This window comes from Arvicanthis niloticus, chromosome 16 (genome assembly GCF_011762505.2).
Source record: "Arvicanthis niloticus isolate mArvNil1 chromosome 16, mArvNil1.pat.X, whole genome shotgun sequence".
Taxonomy (NCBI): domain Eukaryota; kingdom Metazoa; phylum Chordata; class Mammalia; order Rodentia; family Muridae; genus Arvicanthis; species Arvicanthis niloticus.
In genome coordinates this window covers 71772156-71796176 of record NC_047673.1, presented here as the reverse complement: position 1 = coordinate 71796176, position 24021 = coordinate 71772156, and the positions used below count along the sequence as shown (strand labels likewise).

General features: G+C 38.0%; 1 protein-coding gene across 14 annotated transcripts in view; it reads left to right on the top strand.

The window, feature by feature from the left end:
• Positions 1-24021, top strand: part of Enah (ENAH actin regulator) — a 119798-nt gene that overhangs the window by 46210 nt on the left and 49567 nt on the right. For all 14 annotated transcript variants that reach the window (XM_076914629.1, XM_076914636.1, XM_076914635.1 and 11 more), the window contains exons 2-3: positions 11234-11399; positions 16473-16650. In XM_076914629.1, the coding sequence (XP_076770744.1) occupies positions 11234-11399; positions 16473-16650 (344 nt within the window). The remainder of the gene's footprint in view (positions 1-11233; positions 11400-16472; positions 16651-24021) is intronic.

Sequence of the window (24021 nt, the reverse complement as noted above, 5' to 3'; positions counted from 1 at the left end):
ATATGTCATTTTTTTATTGTAACTGTTCCAGTTTTATTTCTGTTTGGCAAATATCCTTACCAGAAGCAACATAGGGAAGGAAAGGGTTTATTTACAGTTATAAGTTTCAGTTCATCATTAGGGGAAGTCAAGGCAGGAATTCAAGCAGCTCAGCACATTATCCACATACCACATAAGCAAACGCTCCCAGACTGCCTGCTCACCACTCATCTATCACTCTTTCCTCTTACACCGCTCAGAGCCCAGCCTATGAATGCTGTGTCCACGTAGAAAGTGGGTCTTCCCACATCAGTTAACAAGCAAGACACCCCCTCTACCCCCCAACATGTAACCTGATCTAGGCACCTCCAGAAATTGAGACTCTTCCCACATGATTGTAGGTTGTGACGTTCAAAGCTAACCATCACTGCAACCACGAAGTCTTGTTTTTTTTTTTTATAGAGAAAGCTGCACAGTACTTACACCTGTTTATAATTTCTCCCCAGCATTTTATCATGAAAATTTTCAATGCATAGTACAGTTGAGGGAATTGTTCACTGTCATAACCACATTTAAGAGTATACAATAAATATTGTATCTTATTTTTAGGAAATGGTAACAAATATTTTATTTTTAATGAATTTTATTACTAAAAAGGTCTGCAAACAAACATCACAGAGCAAAATTTACCAGACCTAAAGTCTTAATGAACCTCCATACAGTTAGAATGGCCATTCTAAAGAATGAAATATTTTATTATATTTATTATATATCTGTCTCATTCTTTTCTTTTTTATATGTGCATTTCAAAAAATTATAATTACCAGTGTGGTTTCTTATGTATGTTGATATATATGTCATTTACTGAGTTTCAGTGCCTGCATATTTTAACTTTTGTGGCACATGCATATGTGAGGACACATGCATATTCACAAGCAGAGTGTTGACTGAACACGGTGATGCTTCTGGAGTGATGGCAAAGTGTACTAAAACCTTTCCTCATTTTTCTTTGGCGTGATTTCCCCCTTACTTTTACTGACTGTTGTTGCTCAAAGTGTGGTGGCACATGCCTTTTAATCCCAGCATTAGGGAGGCAGGGGCAAGTAGCTCTCTTGAGTTAAAGGCCAACATGATCTACATAGCAAGTTCCAGGTCAGCTAGGAGACCCTGTATTAAAAAGAAAAATTGCTGTTTTGAGTAATTTCCACTACAGATTTAGTTTATTTCCCCTTGTGCAAGGACAGAATGGAAGCTCTTAAAATACATGCTCCTGTAAGGCCTCCTTCACAGCATGGTTTCACTGTTTGTCTTTGCAATTGTCAGTTACTTTGCTTTTCTCGTTTAGTAATAAAGGAACATATAAATGTGCCAGTTTATCCATTTTTCTGTTAGATACCTGTCATGTTTTCAGGTGTGGACAATAGTTACTTAGCGTTGGAATGGGAGACTCCGAGGATAGGTGTGGGCTGAGTCCTGAGCGCTTACTCTGCTGTCACTACTTTCTGGCTTTAGTTGGGATGTACATTTTAAAGGTTTAGAATTCAGTTTAGTCTGTCGTTTCTAAAGCTGTACCTCTTTGTAACTATCCAGCAATAGTTGCTGGATAACACTTAACATAAAATGTTCACCTTGCAAGTCTTTGCAATAAGACTGTACGCCAGCAGGGGACATCAGATCCCAGTATAGGTGAGCCACCATGTGGGTGCTAAGACTTGAACACATTACCACTGAAAGAGCAGCAGACAGTGCTCTTAATTACTGAGCCATCTCTCCAGCCCGTGTAGTACAAACTTGTAAAAAGGAAAATGAACATAAAAATATTGTAATACAAGTTTTAAACAAGCACAGTTTGGATTAATTTATTTATTCCATAAAACTTATATTTTCTCCCTATTTAAAGCTAATATGCATATGGTAAACTATATACAACAGAGAGTTTACCATCTTAATCACTTTGTAGAATTTGGTGGCACTGGTTAAATCACATTATTATACAACGAGCATCAGCAGTCACCACAGAACCTTTTCACCTGACACAGGCTCTGGCCATGAAGAGCAGGTATTCCCTGCCGTTCACATGGCCCATATGATGGAGGGAGCCAACTGTGGAGAATGGTCCTTTGACTTCCTACAAGAAGTCTGTGATCCTGAGTGAATGTAATTAAAAACAACCAACCATTCCTTACCTTCCTTCCTCAGTTCCTAACAACCACCATATTGCTTTTGCCTCTGACTTTGTATGTTTTGGAAACCTATTGTAAATGGAGTCATACAGTATTTGTCCATTTGATGCTGGCTTGTTTCAGTGTAATGTCCTCAAGGTTCATCTAAGATGCAGCATGCGACAGAATTTTTTTATTTTTTAAAAGCTTGAATAAACCTTTGTATCACCTTTTGTTTCTCTACTCATCTCTGTGATAGTTGAGGTATTTGTTTTTTAACAGAACTGCTATAAATTGACTATATAAATATCTACTTGGGTCCCTCTTCTGAGACCTATCATCTGTCTCATACAAATGAACATGGAGAACTTGGTTTGATTTTTCATGAAAAACAGCTAAGGAGACTCTTAATTTAAAAGTACAAATTAAAGATACTTGACTAGTTTACCTATATATTTTAATTTAGCCTTTTTGTGAGATAATGAGTTTCTAAAGAATATTGTCCCAACAACTGATTTAAGTATAGCATTTGGTGGCTTTATTTATTGTTGTTTGTTTGTTATTTCTTCCGAGACAGGATCCCAGTGTAACTCTGCCTGTCCTGGATCTCACTATGTAAACTAGGCTGGCCTCAAACACAGGATTAAATGTGTACCACCGAGATGGCTCATTTATGGTATTTATAAAACACGATAAATGGGTATATTGGAGTTTACGGTGTGTTGACCTTTCACATTTCCTACAATAATTTTGGACTCAGGTTGTAGTGTGATATGTACAGCTGTAGGAAATCCATATATAGGAAGACAGTCTGTATTCTAATGGTGTAATGTCTGCCAGCTTTAGCTGTCTACAATTCAATCACGAGTTTAAAGTGTCCTTGTTGCATTTTATTCAGCAGTGGTAGAATAAACTCCGAGTTAATACACAGGTTCAGTAATACGTAGGTCTTTAGTTGGTAATAGACGTAATTACAGTCACAGACTTCTCAATATTTTGTTTTCACTCACTCAGAGGATCTTCTGTAGTTTAAGTTTTTTTGTTTGTTTGTTTTGTTTTTGTTTTTTTAAGGTTGGAGTTTTATCTTACTTTTCTAGCCATTTCTTTTCTATGATGAATTGGTGAAAATATCTTTAGAAAAGCTAGGTAGCTAGGTAGTAGATTTTAAAGGTGTTCTTCAGATTTTCATCACTGTGACAGAATACCCGACAAACAGAATGTCTTATGTTTCAGAGTTTTAACCTGCCGAGCGGTGGTGGCTCATGGCTAATCCCAGCACTTGGGAGGCAGAGGCAGGCAGATTTCTGAGTTCAAGGCCAGCCTGGTCTACAGAGTGAGTTCCAGGACAGCCAAGGCTATACAGAGAAACCCTGTCTCGAAAAACAAAACAACAACAACAACAACAAACCTAACTTTATATTTTAGAGGTTTAATTCCAAGGTCACCTAGCTCCATTGATTCTGGGCCAGAGCATGGTGAGGCTGGGTATCAGGCATGGTGAAAGCATGTTGTGAAAAACAATTACTTTGAGACATGTAGGGCACAGAATATATCCTTTTTAAAGGCACTCTCCAGTGACTGCTTCCTGCACCTAGGCCCTGCTGTGTAGTTTCCACACACACTTCTCACTAATGCCATCAATTTACAAATCCAAAAAAAGAGTCCTTGTGGTCTAATCTGTTTTGTAAGGCTCAGAGTGAATGAGTGGAGAAAACCAGGAAAGCTAAATGAGTATTTTCATTCCTATTTCCTGACCCACAGAGATGTGAAGTGGGCGTGCCATCAGCTCCCACTCCCTCAGACAGTTGTGGTCTTACCTACTATGCTTCTTCCTCTGTAATAGACATGGCAAAGCATGAGTAAAAGTAGTCTTTTCCAGTTGCTTCGGTCATGTATTTTTCCAGAGCAATAAAAATAGGTGTGTTTTTTGAAAACTTAAAAGGCTTCAGGAAAAATCTGTGTTTTTGTCAGTCTTCAGTATCTGAGGGACTTGTTCTCCAGCAGGTCAGGTCTTTCTCAGGATGTGCCCTATGCAGTTTCCTGTCCAGTTCATTGCCAGCCTCAAGTTACTGCTGTTGCCTCCTTCCCATAGGTTTTTATTTTCTCTCCATGAGCTCTTAGAAATTCCTTCCCAGTTTCTCCTCAGTTGTGGTTCTAAGAATAGAATATTGTGTATGTTCATAAGTTGTATATTCTCTCTCTAGGCATGCTGTTGACAATAGCAGGTTCTTTTTATTAACTCACATTTACTGAATTTTACTTATGAGTGCCAGTAAGAGTGATTCCGGGTAGGTACTGTGTGTGGTACAGGTTGCTAATCCAGGCAGTTGGGAGGCAAAGGCAGGAGGAACATCCTGTCTCAGAAACAGAGAGTAAGATATTTTTATATTTGTTGTTATTAACAGAGTTTTCTGTACCCTATGCTAGCCTCAGGCTCTCTATGTACCTGAGCTCCTCAGCCTACTGCCTCCATCTTCTTCCAAATAGTGGTATCAAAGGTGTGCACTACCATGTCTAGTACCATGCTTGCAGTCAAAGTGGGTTTCTACTAAGTCAGCGTTTTACCTAAAATTATTATTTTAAAGCTTAACTTCCAGCATTCCTCAGCACATGATTATATTCAGTAAGTCTCTCTTTCTACATACCGGGGAAAGAATAACAGTTAAGGGATTTTTCATTCTAAAAGGTGGCCCAACAGATTTACCAAAATATTTTCAAAAACACGCTATTTTACTTTAGATGAACTGACACTTTTTCTTGACTATGAATGGATTGTTATACCTGGTTGTGTTTGTATTTTGTGTATGAACTTGGATACTGTAGGATAAAGAGCTTAGTAGTGACGTTGATATTTTACATCTAAGAAATTAATAATACTCCCTTTGTGAATGGTGCCTCTTGCCTTTCTACATATTTGAAGTGTCTGTATCCCAGATGGTTTTCTTGCTTTGCAAAAAGAAAAAGAAAAAAGAGAAAATGTTTGTTTGCTGCCATTATTTGTATCTGCTGTTTGTCAGTGGCATTCACAGTGTTTTGGGTGTTTTCTTCAATCAGTGAACCATGATAGGAGAACCTGTTATTAGTAAGCAGAATTTGTCTCATCTTTAGCAAGTTTTTTTTTAATGGAATAGCAACGGGGAAATGTTATTTAAAGAGAAGCTTCTTAAGAATCTACTGATATTTGAATTTACTTAATGAAAATACATTTTGGCATTCTTAAAATCCTTCATGTTCTTTTTTTGCCCTCCCCACTCCCTGTGCACACTCTTTCCCCCTTTCCCTCTTTCTCTCTCTCCCCCTCTCCTCTTCCTCCTCATGGTAATAAACTTGCCTTTACATGTTTAAAAAAAATCCTTCAAGCTTACTTTTATTTTTATTATTGTTACTTGGCTTAAACAGAAAATTACTTCCTCAGTTCTAGAGACAGAAAGTTCATGATCAATGTAATAATAGAATTGGTGTCCTCTGAGGCTGCCCTGCGGGGGCCCCCACCCCCACCACCCAGTGCACTTATACTAACTGTCCTCTTGCCACCTGTATGCCCTCTATATGTGTGGTGCTTCTCATCCTTGGAGTGGTTAGTCTCTTTTAATGCCGAAAAAAGTACTGGTAGGGGCTGTAGAGATGTCTCAGGAGTTAAGAGCACTGACTGCTCTTCCAGAGGTCCTGAGTTCAATTCCCAGCAACCACATGGCATCCCACAACTGTTTGTAGATCCAAGATCTGACACCCTCAGACAAACATGCAGGCAAAACACCAATGTACATAAAACACACATAAATAGAGAATTAAAGAAATGTCAGAGTTTAAGCTCTCAGCTGTCATACCATTTACTGCATCTGCTGACCATTAATTTTGAAGCTACAGTTACTGACAGTGACTTTTCAGTCATTATAAAGCCCCAAAGGTCACTTACACTCACAAACCAGCCATGGTTTTGGAAACCTGTGAACACGAATTTGAGTGACTTGGACACAGGAGCAAAGTCCAGTGGGAAGAATTTTGTGTAATCCTTCCTTGGTATGTCATGAGGAAGGCAGGAGGCAATAGAGGGACTGAGTACCTCTTCTGCATTTTATTTTCAGGAGTCTGGTGAATAGTGTCTTTTGGGGAAGGGGCTGTTAAAATATTAACAAAACTTCATTTCATATATCTAATTGGCTTTTATACAGTTCATGAGTGGGCTTCTGAGCAGTAGAAGAAAATAGGTTTGTAAGGTAGAAACAAGTAACAACAGGAGACGTGGCTCGTTGCCATAGGTTAGCTTTTTCGTAAGGGTTGAAGCCAAGGAGACTTATGGACTCGGACCTTGAACTCTGACACACACACACACACACTCACTCACTCTCTCTCTCTCTCTCCTCTCCCCCTCCCCCTCCCCCTCCCCCCACCTCTGTCTGTCTGTGTGTGTGTGTGTGTGTGTGTGTGTGTGTGTGTGTGTGTGTGTGTGTGTGTAGGGGGCAGGCAAGCAGAGAAACTTAGCTGTTTTCTGAGGATCTATGTACTTAAAGCTTCAATTGGATTGTGTGGCATTTAGCATTAAGGACTCCATTTTTCTGTGAACCGGTCTTTTGGACCTAGTAAAGGAGCTCAGGTCAAAACTTTTCTTAGCAGGAACATTGCAACATGGTAGTTAGGTTCATAATTTGTATCCTTCCTGTTAATCTTCCAGCATCCCATGTGCTCCTCCCGTGTTGTCTAGTGTCCTTGCTTCTGTCCCTCATTTCCTGCTCACCTTCTGCAGTCTTTTTACTTCATGGTAGCCAGTCACGTTTTTAAAAACACAAGTCATGTTCTACTTTAAGCCCATCAGTATTTTTCCTGTCTCCTTCCTATGGCTCAAATGCTATCTCCCCAGAGAATCTCACTGGAGGAATGCAAACGGAAGTAATTACTGATGTCTTGGAGGACCTAAGAAGTCTTAACAAAAGGAAAAGCATTAGATTCTTGGTTTTGATGATTTAGATTTCATTGAATGCATTTATTTACTGAACAGCATTTAAGTATGCATACTGTGTGTGAGCACTGGTGTGTTTATACTTCCTTTGACAAATGATCAGTAACTGGTATCTTTGACAGGGAATTGCTGTTTGTTAAAGACTGCTTTCTACATTATCAATACATAGTATCTACAAGAAGTTCTTTTTTTCCCTTAAATATAAGGAACATTTCATTTACTGGTACCTGCTTTTGGTGAGCATTCTTTGCCATAATATATAACTACTTTGGGGAATTTTAACTATATTCAGAAGCGATTTTACTGATCAAGCTATAAAACTATACATAAAGTAGTATCATGTTCCCTTAGACTGTGTGTGTATGTCCGAGTGGTAAGCATTTTAATGCTGTATTTCACTGGTAAATACCAAAATTAACATTAGGAACATGAAGTATAATGAAGTCTGTACACTAGTTACATTAAATCATAAAGATGTGGTTTTGTTTATGACTGTAAAGTATCCAGTCTTCACAAAACCCCAGTTTAGTAGTTTATTCATTTTTTTTCTTTTTTCATAATTGCTTCACTGATTCAGAAATAGGAAGACTTTGACAAGTCTTTATTTTGAGGCTTGCCATGATTGCATATAAAGGTGCATTGTTCTGTTCTTGGATATATACCAGCAATACTTTCTGTGTGGCTGAAAACAGCCACCATTAGCTAGGTTTTTCTCTATAACCAGACTGACTTTGAATCTTGGATCTTCCTGTATGCAGCCTCCTGAGTGTTAGGGTGATAGGTGTGTACTGCCCACCATACCTGACAGTGCTATCTATCTAAAGCAGGTCTTTTGACAGTTTGACTGGAATAGACTAAAACAGAATGAAAATACAAACACAGACAATGTAATGTCTGGAAAACTAATATTTTGCTTATGTATATGGTGTTTTGCCTGTATGTGTGTGTGTACCACACGTGTGCCTGGTACTTGCAGAGGCCAGAAGATGGCATCAGATTCCAAGACTGGAGTTACAGACAGTAGTGAGCCACCATGTGGTACTGGGAATGGAATTAGGCTCTTCTGGAAGAGCAGCCAGTGTTCTTTCTTGCTAAGCCATCTCTCCAGCTCTTTTATACCTAGTTTTCTGTTTAAAAAATTCTCAGCCAAGCCATGGTATACGTTTTTAATCCCAAGGCAGATGCAGGCAGATCTTTGGGAGTTTGTAGCCTGCATGGTCTACAGGACAGCCAGGGCTTGGAAAAACAAAAAAACAAAATTCTCATTCTAACAACTTGTGATGGTGAGATGGCTCAGTGGTTAAGAGCACTGACTGCTTGTCCAGAGGTCCTGAGTTCAACTCCCAGCAATCACATGCTGGCTCACAACCATTTATAATGAGATCTGATGCTCTCTTCTGGTGTAGCTGAAGACAGCTTCAGTGTACTCATATACATTAAATAAATAAATAAATGTTTAAAAAAAAAAAGTGTGATGGATGGTCTTCCCCTACAGTTTTGTTTTTTTTTTTTTAAAGTCTACTCCAGTTGATAATAGACCAAAACATTGACATCCTATTCTATATTGATTAATCCGATCTGTTTTTTAAATTTTTTTGGCTTTTCGAGACAGGGTTTCTCTGTCCTGTCCTGGAACTCACTCTGTAGACCAGGCTGGCCTCGAACTTAGAAATCCACCTGCTTCTGCCTCCCAAGTGCTGGGATTAAAGGCGTGTGCCACCACTGCCTGGCCAGTTTTTAAAATTTTTAGGTAGGTCCATGAAATAAAAAACTTGATTGTTATCTTTTAATGGCAATGGCAACATAATTTAATGGCTTAATTGTGTGTCACATCTGTGGTCAGAGTTGGTAGGTGAGTTCTAGCTGGTCTATGAGCCTGTGTGAACCTCCTTAGTTTTATATCTCCCATGAGATTGCTGGAATTACAGGTGTTTCATCCAATTTAAGTCATCAGTCTTTTTCAAGGCCGCCTGAAATGCTTAAAAAAAAAAAAAAAAAAGATCTTTTATAGCCCTAGCTGGCCTTGAACTCACAGAGATTCATTTTTGCCTCTTAAGTTGCCAGGATTAAGGCATGTGCCACTATGCCTGGCTAATACTAATTTTGAACACTGCATGATAAAAGTTTTGCATTAATTTGAAGGTTTGTTTTTTCATTTCATATTAAATATGTTTCTGCCGCTGTAAGTACTGACCTTTTGCTTATTTCAGTCATCTTTGTTATACTTACATAAAAGTTGTCATTTAATACGTATTTCTATTGTGAGTAATGAGTCAACTGTTGTACTGACAAATACCTTTAAATAATGCTCTCTAAAAAAATAGTTCAAGCTTTAGTCATTGACTTGTTTCTAGTCTCTGAAAATTTCTAAGCAACAAAAGTAATCTGAGACAGCACCGAAGTATTTACTACACCATTGTTGCTTATAGCTTAGGTTCTGTAGGATTTCTGTAAGAGAAAATTAGAACAATTCTAATTTCTCCAAAGCAAGTTTATTGTTCAGTGCAGTGATGTCTTTAGGTTTCCCATGATCCTGTCATCAAGGCAACACAACCCCCTCCTATAGCACTGTGTTCATCATCCTTCCATGGATGAGAGAGGCATGAGTAAGGCAGGAGTGTGGGGGAACTATTTCTGAGGGTGTTTGGGGAAAGCATGTCATGTATTGTCCGAAATCTCTTGAGGCAGAAACTGGTAGACTGAGCAAGTGCTTTCTGTACAGATGAGATGGGGGTGCATGAACTATTTATATTAACCACTCAGGTTATAAACTTATAAATAGTTCAGGCTTAGCCTTCCACACCAGCAGTTCTCAACCTTCTTCATGTTTGGTGACTCCCCCTCCCCAACCATAAAACTGTCGATGCTACTTCCTAACTAACTTTCCTACTGTTATGAATCATACTATAAATATCTGATATATGAAGGATATGTGATAGGGGGTTGTGACCTACAGGTTGAGAGCCACTGGTCTAGGAGCTGTGTTTAACTGGGTTTGTTTGACATTTGTTTTAATGTTCTGTTGATAAATGACAGTAAAAAGAAACTGTGGCATAGGGTAAGGTAACAATCAGGTTTTTCCCCAAGAACATTAGAGAATATTTGAAAGGTGTATGTATTGTTCAGTAAGAAATTGACCTTGTTTCTGTTTGACTTGTCTTGTATTAGCTGCACATAATTGGGATAGATAGCAACCACAAATTCTGGTCTTTTCCTTTTTTAGTATTTATATGCAGAGAAGGGGGTTTTCAATCTAATCGCATCCTTAGAAATCGTCTTTTAAACTTTTAGTTGTGTGTGTGTTTGTACATGTGTGCACGTGTGCATGTACACGTACATGTACTTGTGAGTGCAGATGCCCATGGAAGACAGGCTATCCAGTCTGGATGCTGGGTCTTAAAGTTGTGTTCTCTGCAAGACAAGTAAGCCCTCTTAACCCTGAGTTTTCCCTCCAGCCCCTTATACTTTAAAAAAAAAAAAAAAAAAAAGAGACAAATGCTTAGGTATAAGACAGTCACTTGACTAAAGGGATTGAAAGGAGTTGATCATGTTGTCCGCCATTGACTGTTAGTTTCAACTCCCTGTTTGAAGAACAGATACTGCAGTGTCTGATTTTGTTTGATACCTTGAAGTGATCTTAATGATAAAAATAATTTTGACAGACTGGAGAGATGGCTCAGTGGTTAAGAGCACTGATTGCAGAGGTCCTGAGTTCAATTCCCAGCAACCACATGGTGGCTCACAACCATCTGTAATGGGATCCGATGCCCTCTTCTGGTGTGTCTGAAAAGAGCGACAGTGTACTCACATACATAAATAATTTTTTTTAAGTAATTTTGTTAAAAAATGTCAGATCACCATCATATATTTAAACAAGTGGTGACTAACTTAGCACTAATGGACATATTGAAGATGATAATAAGTTAGATGCATTTAGAATGAAATACTTCTGGTGTTCTTTGTGTTTTTATGGATCCCACACTATCCACATCATACGTTGTTTTGTCTTTCCCATTAGACTTCACCAATAGGAGTTGATTGCTAGTTTGACTGCTAGTTTGGCTAACCCTGGCTTATGGTTCTGTGGCATACCTAGCATATTTTAAACATCTCACTTGAATTTTATTTTTTACAGTGAACAGAGTATCTGTCAGGCAAGAGCTGCTGTGATGGTTTATGATGATGCCAATAAGAAGTGGGTGCCAGCTGGTGGCTCAACTGGTTTCAGCAGAGTACATATATATCACCATACAGGCAACAACACATTCAGAGTGGTGGGCAGAAAGATTCAAGACCATCAGGTAAGGGTCTGCTAAAATTCTTTATAGTTTGTGTTTGTGCATGCATGGCTACAGACTTGCACATGCAATACTAAGCATGTGAGGGCAGAGGACAGTTCTTGGGATTGTGTTTTCTCTTGGCGCTTTGTTGGATCTGGTGATCTATATAAGGTCCATCAAACTTCTCTAAGCAGAAGGGTTTTTGTCTTCATTAGACTGTCATATCAGGCCACTCAACTGGCCCCTTTTTATAATCCAAATTCAGAATAGACATTACAAAATACAGTGTAAGGAACACATTGTATGCTTATGGGATATATTTCTCTGTCTACTTATTGGTCAAAGGTATAGTTTGTGTGCCTTAGAGAAGGGATTTGAAAGTATAAATGGTTTTAGAAAGTATTGTTAAATTCATAAGTGATTAATAAGAACGTGGTAGGCATTAGTGTTGCTGGAATGTTCAGGCTTTTCTTTTCAGTTCATATCTAACATGAGAGCTGAGCTTTTGATAATTCCCTTTTCCATACTTTCAAGACAGTTGCCTTTCAAGACAGTTGCTGAGTTGTCTGATTCCTGGATGCCTTCACCACGTCAGATCCATATCAGGATCTGAAGGCGAGGAAAAGGTAGATTAGACCTTACTGCTGTAAGACTTACTGAGTTCCCTTGGGAAAGTGTTTTTTCTTTTCTTTCTTTCTTTCTTTTTTTTCTTTTTTTCTTTTTTTTTGGTTTTTCAAGACAGGGTTTCTCTGTGTAGCCCTGGCTGTCCCGGAACTCACTCTGTAGACCAGGCTGGCCTCGAACTCAGAAATCGGCCTGCCCCTGCCTCCCAAGTGCTGGGATTAAAGGCATGCGCCACCACTGCCCATCGAAAAGTGTTTTTTTTTTTTTTTTTTTAAAGATGTAATTTAACTAATGTTTAAAACCATCTTGCTACAAAGTGCAGGGACAATATAGCTAGATTCTAATTGGTGCCCTGTGAGTTCTTTCTCAAAGAAAGTTAGGGCTGTACTTTTCCAGTGAGCTGTAATGTAAACAAATGCTGCAGTAACCCTGAATTTTAAGTTTGTTTGTCAACTGATAATAGCTAGAGATTTATAATTGTCATGCATACGTGAAAGGAATGGACATTGAAACTGGTACTTCGGCAAAAAATGGGACTCCAAGAGGCTATGTTTCATAAAAAGAGGTCTTTTTCTGAGGAGACTGTTTCCCTGGGAAATAGAATCTGCAGTCTCCCTTACATAACTTATTGACTAATACTGATAGCAGGGCAGTGGAGTTCTTAAGACACCTGATTAAAAATGCAGTGCTTCTCTGATGAGAAATGTTCATAGTTCTGAGTTAGTCTACAGAAATTAGTTCACCTCTTATCTTTGTTGTGTGCCCCCTTCCACCTCCCTAGCCTCTCTTTTTCTTCTGTGCTCCAGTTTCTTCACTGTGTTACACAGCCTCTAGTCTCCTGTTTATCTACCAAAAACCTCCACTTTTCACTGCCTGTCAGTAGCTGAGCTATGGCATTTGCATTCTTTTTATCTGTCGTGCAGAGTGGTCCCTTAGGTTAGATACGTGTCACATACTGCCCATGCATGATCTGCTGTGGAGAACAAAATAAAAACTAGATGACAAAACTTTGTAAAAATTGTTGAACGCTTTTTTCCTTGTTTTTACGTATATGAATTTTGCCTCTATGCATGTCTTTATCAAATGTGGAGGCCAGAAAATGACATCGGATTCCCTGGTACTGGACGGTGTGAGCCACTATGTGGATTCTGGGAACTGAATCCCAGTTGTCTAGAAGAGCAGCCAATAGTTTTTACTGTTTCTAGCCCCCTGTTGAACCAACCTTCTTAACACAATTTCAAGCTAAGAGCTGTAAGAAAAGGCTGGAAAAGATATTAATAGAATTGAAATTATAGTAGGTAAATGATTAATCCACTTTCAAAATATAAAACTTTAAAATCTGGGAATGGTGACACAGTCTCTCTGTCTCTGTCTGTCTGGGGGGGCCGGTGGAGAGGAAGGAGGGAAGGATATTGAGATCCTATCTTCAAAACAAACAAAACAGGAATAAATTCTTTCAATCATCTAAACTTTGAGAAAAATAACATTGACTTTTTAAAAAAAAATACTAATTATAGCCTGAAGTGGTGGTGTGTGCCTTTAATCCCAGCACTTGGGAAGCAGGTGGATCTCTATGAGTTCAAGACCAGCCTGGTCTACATAGCAAATTCCAAGACAGCCAGGGCTTTGTAATAGAGAGACCCTGTCTCAAACCCAATAAACAAAGAGGTATCTATAGTCTCACTTAATGGTAACTACTTAGGGAATGACTGACCACAAAAGCATGCTATATGACCAAGCTGGGTTATAGTCTCATGCAGCCTAACTCCACATAGGTGGTATGTTCCATTAACATAGCCCTATTTATTCTTTTGTTTTTTTTTTTTTTTTTTGTTTTTCAAGACAGGGTTTCTCTGTATAGCCCTGGCTGTCCTGGAACTCACTCTGTAGACCAGGCTGGCCTCGAACCCAGAAATCCACCTGCCTCTCCCAAGTGCACCATTAAAGGCATGCACCACCACCGCCCAGCAGCCCTATTTATTCTTAGCCTGACCTCAACAAGTGAAAAGTACATGAATACTTACTTTCTTGTGACTTGCCACAGTATTAGCCTTGTCTAAAGTCAGCTCTAACTTTCCCTATCTTCTCAACAAATTTGTTTCTTTTATGTTCCTGATGACATTATCACGATGTAAACATTTCACAGTGCATCTTTACTTACAAGCTCAAGATCCACACTCTTCAGAAGTTAGCATCATGCAAAAGACAAAAGATACTTGGTATGAATCACATCATTTTAACACTGTTCTGTGCCTAGCCAGTAGATAAATGCAAGAAAAAGGAAATAAAATGCACAAGGATTAAAAAGAATTAAATGGGGCTGGTGAGATGGCTTAGTAGTTAAGAGCACTGACTGCTCTTCCAGAGGTCCTGAGTTCAATTCCCAGCAACCACATGGTGGCTCACAACCATCTGTAATGGGATCAGATGCCCTCTTCTGGTGTGTCTGAAGACAGCCACAGTGTACTTTTTTTTTTTTTTTTTTCCCTTGGTTTTTTGAGACAGGGTTTCTCTGTATAGCCTTGGCTGTCCTGGAACTCACTCTGTAGACCAGGCTGGCCTCGAACTCAGAAATCCGCCTGCCTCTGCCTCCCAAGTGCTGGGATTAAAGGTGTGTGCCACCACCGCCCAGCCACAGTGTACTTATATACATAAAATAAATAAAATCTTTTTTTTTAAAGTATGAAATTAAGAAGTCAGTTGTAGGTGACATTATTATGTATCTAGAGGGAAGAAAATATGATCATAAATCATGAGGATTAGCAGGATGTTAGAATTAATAAAACTTGGATTAGTGATAGGTTGGAATTAAGTAAGCTTAATAAGTGTTCTAAATATGTTATCATTACCTAGAAATGGTTTTCCTCTGAGTCAGAAAATGAAGAGGTTACGCTGATACTGTTTCCAATAGTATCTTAGTTACCCTGCTGATTCTGTGATGAACTGTGTTGACTCAAGCAACTTGAGGGAGAAGGAAGAGCAGTCTGACTGGTGACTGGTCACATAACTGGTCACACTGCATCTGCGTCTAGGGAGCAGAGATTGAAGCCAGGCTGTAGATCCTCAGGACCTGTCCCTCCAGTGACCCACTTTCTCTAGGAATGCTCAGCCTCCTGAAAGTTTACACCTTTGCCAAGCAATGTTACCATCTGGGAACCAAGTGCTCAAGCATGAGCCTGTGGGGATATTTGAAGACCATAACCAATAACTACTTTATCAAATGCCTCACAGATTTAATAGGTGCTCAAGATACCAATGTAGAGGACCACTGAGTGTTACTGTCAGCCCAAGAAAGGATTGTATGATACTCATGAAGTAAAGATAGCTTTATGACATTAGTGATCAAATTGGGGGGGGGGGGGTTAGCTTTATTGTACAGTTTTAAATTTGAGAATTGACAATATTTTAAAAGTATAAGTGGTAGTTTTTCGCAAAGGACCAAAACTCGCTGAAGTAATAATGAGGAACAGAGTAGAGGGACACAGTCTGAAGGCTGACACCTAGTGCAAAGCTGTAGGAGTGAAGAGGCTACAGTTGGGCAAATATTAGATAGATTTACCCATGGGGAAAAACTCGATTTGTAACAGAAGGTAAGCCTGCAATTTAGCTAAAATAAGTAAATCATTTGGACACCCAAAGAAAACAAACACCACGAAACTCGAACCTATCTCACACCACAGGCTCAAATCAATTTCCGATTTACTGGTGATAAAATGTTTATGGTTAGCAGTAGTAAAGCTTCTAGAAGACAAAATGAAATAGTATCTTCATAACTTACTTTGAGAAATATTTCTTAGAACACAAAAACATTAAAATAGAAAAAGATTTTTAATTTGAAATAAGAGAAAATGAACTCCTTACAATATCACTAACAGTGAATAGGGAAGTTACAGTCTGGGGCAAGATATTTGTCACACAAACATTTTTCCTTTGGGATCATATGTAAAGAAAAAGACCAGTAAGGAGAGAAATGGGCCAGAGATTTTATTAATGAATGTAATCAGGAATTCACAAAAGATTTATGTTGAAACAAAACACACAAAAGAAGACCTGTGAGATAGCGTGGAGGGTACAGGCACTTGCTGTGCAGCCTACTGCCTGAGTTTTATCCTGTAAAGTTAATTTGTAGTATTGGAAATACTCTGGATAGGAGGAGTCCAAAGGGGCCTTAATACTTCATTGTTGAATTGATAATTTATCAACAAACAAGTTAAAGTATATTTAATGAAGTACATTGCTTTTCTTTTGTTGATTTATTATTTTGAAGCAGGCCATTTGTAAACATAAGATAGTTTATGTTCCATCAGTCATTTCTGCAGACTTGCCTTTGTTCTAGGTAACTGTTCCCATTAGTTTTCATAAACTCTGATAGGAATGGGTTTAAAGAAATACCTACAATCTGGATTTGTGTTGGCTTCTATTATTTTCCCAGTTATTAGCTGGCTTTACAACGAGTTAATTGTCTTTTAGGTTGTGATAAACTGTGCCATTCCTAAAGGGCTGAAGTACAATCAAGCTACACAGACTTTCCACCAATGGCGGGATGCTAGACAGGTGTATGGTCTCAACTTTGGCAGCAAAGAGGATGCCAATGTCTTCGCAAGTGCCATGATGCATGCCTTAGAAGTGTTAAATTCACAGGAAGCAGGTAAAGTGTCTGTGCTTTCCCAGTAGTCTTCAACGGAAATGCTGTGTATATGTTAAAGCAAAACTTTCTTGTCAGTTTTTAAGTCATATATATATAAATAGTAATTCTTAAGTTATTTTCTAGAAAAATGTGAACTCTTACTTGGTTATGTTAAAAGTATTGTCTAGCCGGGCATGGTGGCACACACCTTTAATCCCAGCATTTTCGAGGCAGAGGCAGGTGGGTCTTTGAGTTTGAGGCCAGCTAGGGCTATACAGAGAAACCCTGGCTCAAAAAGCCAAAATAAATAAATAAATAAATAAATAAATAAATAAATAAAATAGAGACATAGTCTAGAAGCTTAATAGTTATTATTTTATTTATTATTATTATTTTTTAAACCACATTTGAAGTTATCTAGATTGGTTTGTCCTGCTGTAAAAACATAATTTTTGATATTAGGACAGAAGAGCCACCAAAAACACAAGGTCTCTCTGTTGCTCAAGCCAGCTTCGGATTCTTCTGCTCAGGAAATCCTCCTGCCTTCTGCTTCCAAAGTCGCTGGAACTTCATTCATTCTCTTATGCCTGTTGTTGTTTACCTTTTATCAAGAAATACATAGGTTTCTAAAACATACTTGTTAAGCCACACTGAGCCTAGGACTTAACATTTAGAGTAAAAGCTCCTAATGTGTAAGAGCCTGGCTCCCCAATGCCACGACTTCTCAGTACAGTTCCTTATCTTGTGGTGACCCTCAACCATGAAATTAGTTTTGTTGTTTCTTTATAACTGTAATTTTGCCACAGTTATAAATTGTACTGTAAACATCTGTGTTTTCTGATGGTCTTTGTTGAACCCCTCAGCCCCCAGAGTGGTTGCGACCCACAGGTTGAGAAGCGCTGCTAAGACTTGTTTGAAGATTTGAGCCACACACTCATGGTCCAAGCTATAATTGGATTCTTACACTGTATGTTGCTAAGAAGGAAGAATAGAAATAATTCACTTTGAAAAGCTCAAGTATTCAAAACCTTATATCAGAGATACACTAAGTTTTGTTTTGGTGTAAGAAACAGAGAAAGAAATACACAAATGTATGCTTCTCATTACAGCGATAAATTTTATGACCAGAAAATGTTATATATGGAAAAAAATTCAAATATAGTTACTCCTTCCTGTGTTGTATGTTTGGTAGTAATTTTAGTGATATAAATATTCTGAGTAAAATATATATAGTTTAATGAGGAGTATTATAGCCAGATAAAATATTGATATTTTGTTGATGATACAGAATTCTAAAAATCAGTTATAAATGGTATATTTATATTTTACTCTGAAACATGCAAGGATTAAAGTATCTAACTCCTTTGCCTGTTTTAAAAATGAATTTTAGAGAAATAGGCATTTTGAGATTTTGCAGATTTTATACCATTGTACCTGTATCTGTTTCGTATAAAAATTTCTTTTGGGGAAATTAGTATCTATAAGGAACATATTTTGTTCTCATTGGCTCTATTTTGAGGAAATAAACCATGGAGCTTACTGTGGTTTGCCTCTACAAGACGGCAAAGTCTGGTCTCATGTAAATTTCTCCTAGTCACTGTACTGATTTTGTCGGCATAGGACTTTATTAGCACATATTATAGGAATAGTTTTACACTGCAATATCGGGAAACAAGCTAGAATTGTGATTGCTGTATCTCAGATAGACCAGTTATGTAACTTGAAGAGTGTGTGTGTTGCAGCCTTTGTGCTCCTGTGTTTAGAACCAACGACCATTTTCATTTCTCAGCCTTCAAGAACTAAATGTCTCTTAGCGTAGTTCAAATTATTGTTGATGGTGGTTTTGTCTTGTTATTATCAAATGGAAAATATTGTTCTTATCAATGAATAATATTAATTTGTTTTCTAAATACCAGTGGCTAATACTTGTTTTATTCTGATCATTATTTGAAATTCAGCCTTTTTATGAAGAAACACACATTACATTGTCTTACAAAATAATAAACATTAAGAAATAGTTTTGAATCATGTAAAGTTTTACAAGCATGAAAATTAATGGTTTTATTTGCTGTAGAAGCATTTTTCGTGTGTACAGTATATAGGATTATTATGGGTAAGTTTGACAGTCATTGTCTCTTCTCTTCATGTTTTCAATTGTGGTAGTATAGTTGAAGTTAGTTATGTCTGACATGGATGAAGTTTGAATCTGGAGCGTGGTTAGGAAGATGTAGCTCAGTAGTTAAGAGAACTGTCTCTTCTTCCAGAGATCCTGAGTTCAGTTTTCAAGGACCACATGGTAGTTCATAATACTAGGATCTGAAGGCCTCATCTGGCATGCAGACATATATTCTGACAGCACTCATATACATAAAATAAATTAAAAAAGAAAAAACCTCTAGTGTTATCTGGTGGTGCGTGCCTTTAATCCCAGCACTTGCTACGCAGAAGGTGGGTTTCTGTGGGTTCAAGGCCAGCCAGAGCTACAGAGTCTCAAGGAAAAGGACCTGGATGTCCTTCCTTGGGAAGGGATGCCTTTTCATGTATAGATTTTCACTGTAGGATAGTTATGTCCAATACCTGGTATTGTGCTGGCCACCCCCATCCACCTAAACAAACAGACCCAGTAATCCTGAATACCAGCATGGTCTTATCTTCCTTGCCAAAGCAATTTGCTTTGGGTTCACAGCCATTCAGTGTGTGTGTGTGTGTGTGTGTGTGTAAAATTTTTGAAATAATTTTCTGTCTCACTGCTAACCCAAGCTATTGGAAAGCTTGACTTCAGACTTTTTTGCAAACAGTAGCCCTACACAATTGACCAGAAGCAAAAGAACAAATGTATTCATGAAGGAAGAGTTGTGTGCATCAGTCTGCTTGATTCATAAATTTTTCTCTTTTAAGTTTTTTTATTAGTATATATTAACTGTACAGAATAATGAATTGCATGGTGTTGATATTTCTAAACATAAACATAATGTACTTTGACCATTACCCTCTTAGATTTTACTCTTGTGTTGCCAGTTATTCCTTCTTTCCACCTTCCCTTCTTCCTTCTCATTCTCCTTCCCTTTTCTCTCCCTCCCTCTCTCCCACACTTCTTCCTTCCTTCCATGGTGCTAGGAGTTGAATTGTATCCAGGGCCTTGTACATTCTGGGCAAACACTCTACCACCAAGCTACATCCTCAGCCTGGTTTACCACTTTATAAAGCCATGGCCCATACTCACTGTTACTGGTTACTCTTATTTTTCTCATGTTACACTGTTAACATGAGAATCAGCCATTGCCATTATCAGTAAATCCTTCTTAGTGATTCTCAGAGTTACAGGTCATAGACATCTTCATTCAAGCAGAATCTTTTTCTGAAGCTCAGTACAAATGGACCAAAAGTTGGGGGAAGAGGGTGGGGAGGGGATGTTCTCTGATTAATGTGGGGTAGGGATCACAGCCACTGAGGTACTGCATAGCTTTCTAGAGTATGGTTTAGCTGTATGCTCTCTTCTTGCCCAAGCCAATGAGTCTACATTTTTCTCTTTCTTTGCTGCCATCCTTCAAAGTCCTCTTCGATGCAATGTTCTTTGGACTAGTCATTCTAACCTTTACAAGTTGTACTTGCATATATGTGTGTGTTTAATATTTTCAGTTTTTTATGAAAAGGTGGGTGGCAGGAATGTTTTCCTTTATTTTGTTTTTAACATGGTATGCAATTATCTAATATACTGGAAAGTACAGGAGGTGCTAAATACAGTGTGTTATATTTGGAATAAAAAAAAACTGAATCACATGTTCTGACATTTTTTAAAAGAGCTGAATTAGTGCTCCTGCTTTTATACCAAATGCTACAGTGTAACTTTCCTTTTCACCAATGGAAATTGTCTCAATAAATGAATATTATACAGACCAACCAACAATCCTTATTTCTGTATTTACTTACAAGTATATTTATAGGCTTTTGTAGATAATAGTAATGGATTATATAAGCTACAATGCCCTTCCTGTTGATGGCTGGTTGAGATAAATTTGCACAGCCTTGTTGCATTTTTGTAAATGGTCTAAATCATTTGAAAATAGGGATTATGTCTTTAAATTTGTTTTAAAAAAAGAAATGCCATGCCAGTTAGATTATTCTGGTTTTGTTCAACCATGATTAAACATAGCTTACCAAAAGAAAGACCTCAAAATATTTTTTTCACCATTAACTAAAAGACTGAGTTTGTTGGTTTTTTTTTTTAAAAAACTATTGTGAATAAGAACATAGCCAGAGATAACCTTCGTATGGTTAAAGTTTTCATCAGATTTATATTAAATTTTGATTCTATTAATTTTTGAACATAACCTTGGCCAAATGTTACTTCCAATATGAACTTTGGCATTATTCTCAGCATTATGTATATGTTTTTATGTTATGCTTGGAATTGATAGGATTTTCAAAATCTCAAAATAGCTCAGAAATTCTTGAGGTTTTTGGTCCCCCCCCCTTTTTTTTTTTTTTTTTTTTGTCATTTTTGATTTTTGTTTGGTTGGTTTTTTGTTTGTTTTTGAGGCGGAGTCTCTGTGTAACCCTGGCTGTCCTGGAACTCCCTATGAAAGTCGCCCTGGCCCTGAACTCAAGAGCTCTTCTTGCCTGTTCCTTCTGATTGTTGGGGTTAAAGTCATGCTCCATTGTGCCAGACTCTAGACTACTCTGTTGCCAGTGGCAGTTTTACTTTGTAGTCTTTTAGCTGCTGATATTAATAAGAACAATACTAAGTTTATAATCTCAAATTTTTATCAATAATGCCCTTTGGCTCATATGTGCTATGCTGGTAGCCACTGGTAATAGCACCTTGATAATAACACTGATAATAACACCTTGGATTTCGTTCCTGGCCTGGAGCTAGGTAGAAACAAAGCAGGAACATTGGAATAGTTTATAAAGTTTGAAGTAAAGTCTTTGGAATGCTAAAGAAACTTCTAAGGTCAGAGCAAACTTTGCAAACAAGAAGGCATTTGGACATTCTCAATAATAGAATATTCTAAGTGAGCTTTCATGGAAGTGTGGTGTGTGACAACTGGGAACAAGACACCATGTTATGTTGAGAGCATGAGAACATTTGTGGTCTGGGGCATAGGCTAGAAAGGTTGGAAGGGGTGGGTGGTGCCTCATGGGCCGTTTTATCATTTGCCCTAAGCTGGGTAGTCAGGTCTGTACTGTAGCACAGACGTGGTGGGGTGGTGAGCACATTGGTGAGAAGGATGTGGCCTGATACAGAAGAGAGGAGTAACATGGAAGCAGAGGCAGTCAGCTGTTACGACACTCTCCCAGCTTTCTACTTTCCTTATTTGTTATTGCAGCAGTTCTGAGGCCTGACTTTATTGCTTACCTACTGTGTTTCTGATCCTCATCTAGGATAAACTTTACTGGTGATTTTTATAGAAATCCTGTGAGTTTAGTGATGTTGTTTTAGGAGTAAGATTTGGGCTCAAGGTCGGTAGACTGGCTTGGGTCTAGGGCCTACAGCCAGACAGTGGTGTTTGTTCCTAGAGCGTATTTCAAAATTGAGCCTCTTGTCACTGTACTATAGGAAGGAGAAAATGATTCTTCAAGATGATATCCAAATGTGTCAGTTTGGAGCACTGGTGAACTTGGTGCCATTAACCAGAGATAGAAAGAATGGGAAGAAGCTTCAGAGAAGTTTTATGAAGTAGATAACAAAGTTAGTTCTGGACAGACTGTATTTAAGGAGCTTGATTATCACAGTTCTAATAAAGTCATATACATTTGGGCCTGGAAAGAATTCCCAAGATAACCTTAGATGGTGCTCTTGCTTTTGTTTTAGCTTTCCTGTATTATCTTACCAGGAAGATAACATTTAGGCACACAGGTGCTGAGAGATGGGCCTTTCTAGGGTTACACCAAGGGAAGGCTGTGTTTTCTAGTATCTGGTTTTATTTTTTCTTAGTACATTTTCCTGCTTTTCAGTTTAAAACCTCTAAGGTATTTTCTCTTTAAAATGTATTTAGGGTAAGAGAAATTAGAGAAAAACTTGACTTTTTTGTTTTGTGTTTCTTAATCAAATTTTAAGACCTTCATTATGACTTAGTGGAAAAATTTGAATTTCAAATCAAGTTTCCAGTTTTGTTGCATCATCTGTGGGGGATAAGCAGGCCACACCCTCTAGAGAAGTTTCCTCATTTACATATCACAAGAATCAGCGTGGCTTGGGAGTTAATAACACAGGGGACATTGGTATTCTTAAAGTAGAAAATGTTAATTTGGGAAGCTAATCATAAACATCAAATTTTCATGTGAAATAATGTATTTTGAGAATAGAAGGTGCAGACTTTATAAGATTTTCTCCCTCTTTACTTTCACCCCTACCCCATAAAGGAAATTATTTCCCATAGAAAACTAAGCTGTTCATTGTTTGAATACATCTATATATGCAAAGAGGAGTTAAGCGAAAGTCATGTTCTCAGTGTTTTCCTGTTAAAACAAGAGTAACTGTTCCAGGGCCGCTAAGGCTGTACACAGAACCCCTGTCTTGAAAAGTCAAGGAAAGTAAGAAAAAAGAAACCTAACTGTAATACAGGGGAGTAAGTCATACCTGAGGACACATACCCAACACATGTACACATGAAAATATAAAAAGAAGATAAAATTGGGAAAACAGTGTTAGAACTACAGTTTAGTTGCTTATTAACATTTTATGTAATATTTATGAGTGTCCATTTTTCTTGGAGATGTTCTCATAGCATAATCATGTTCTCAGAGTGGTAGCCAACTTGAAAACAACTGAAGTAAGTCTAAAATGGTTTTCAGTCTTGAAAACATATCATGAATTTTAGTGATGTCACTAATGCCCAAACTACAAGCTGCTTTGAGTCTGAAAATCACCAGTTCTTTGTAGAGATAATCTTACCTGAAACTATCCAGAAGTTGTAATTAATAACTGAGGGCATTGTAAGAGTGGCCGGGGGGCTGGAGAGATGGCTCAGTGGTTAAGAGCATTGGCTGTTCTTCCAAAGGACCCTGGTTCAATTCCCAGCACCCACATGGCAGCTCACAACTGTCTGTAGCTCCAGTTCCTTCACACAGACATATATACATATGCAGCCAAAAAAAAAAAAAAAACAATAAAATAAAATTTAAAAAAAAAAAAAAAAGAGTGGCCAGGCTTTATGGATACACCAGACACTGATAAGGATACTATAGCTACAGTGCCTGAACTGAACATTGATTTTCAGTGATTTGTGAAAGAACAAAGATTATTTATACATACAACTTCTTTGGAATACTAAAGTTTAATGGATAGCTTAAAATAATAAGAGACAGCTCAGCAGTTAAGAGCATTTGTGCTCTTTTTCGAGGACCAGGTTTCAGTTGGCAGCTCACAACCACCTGGAATTCCAGTTT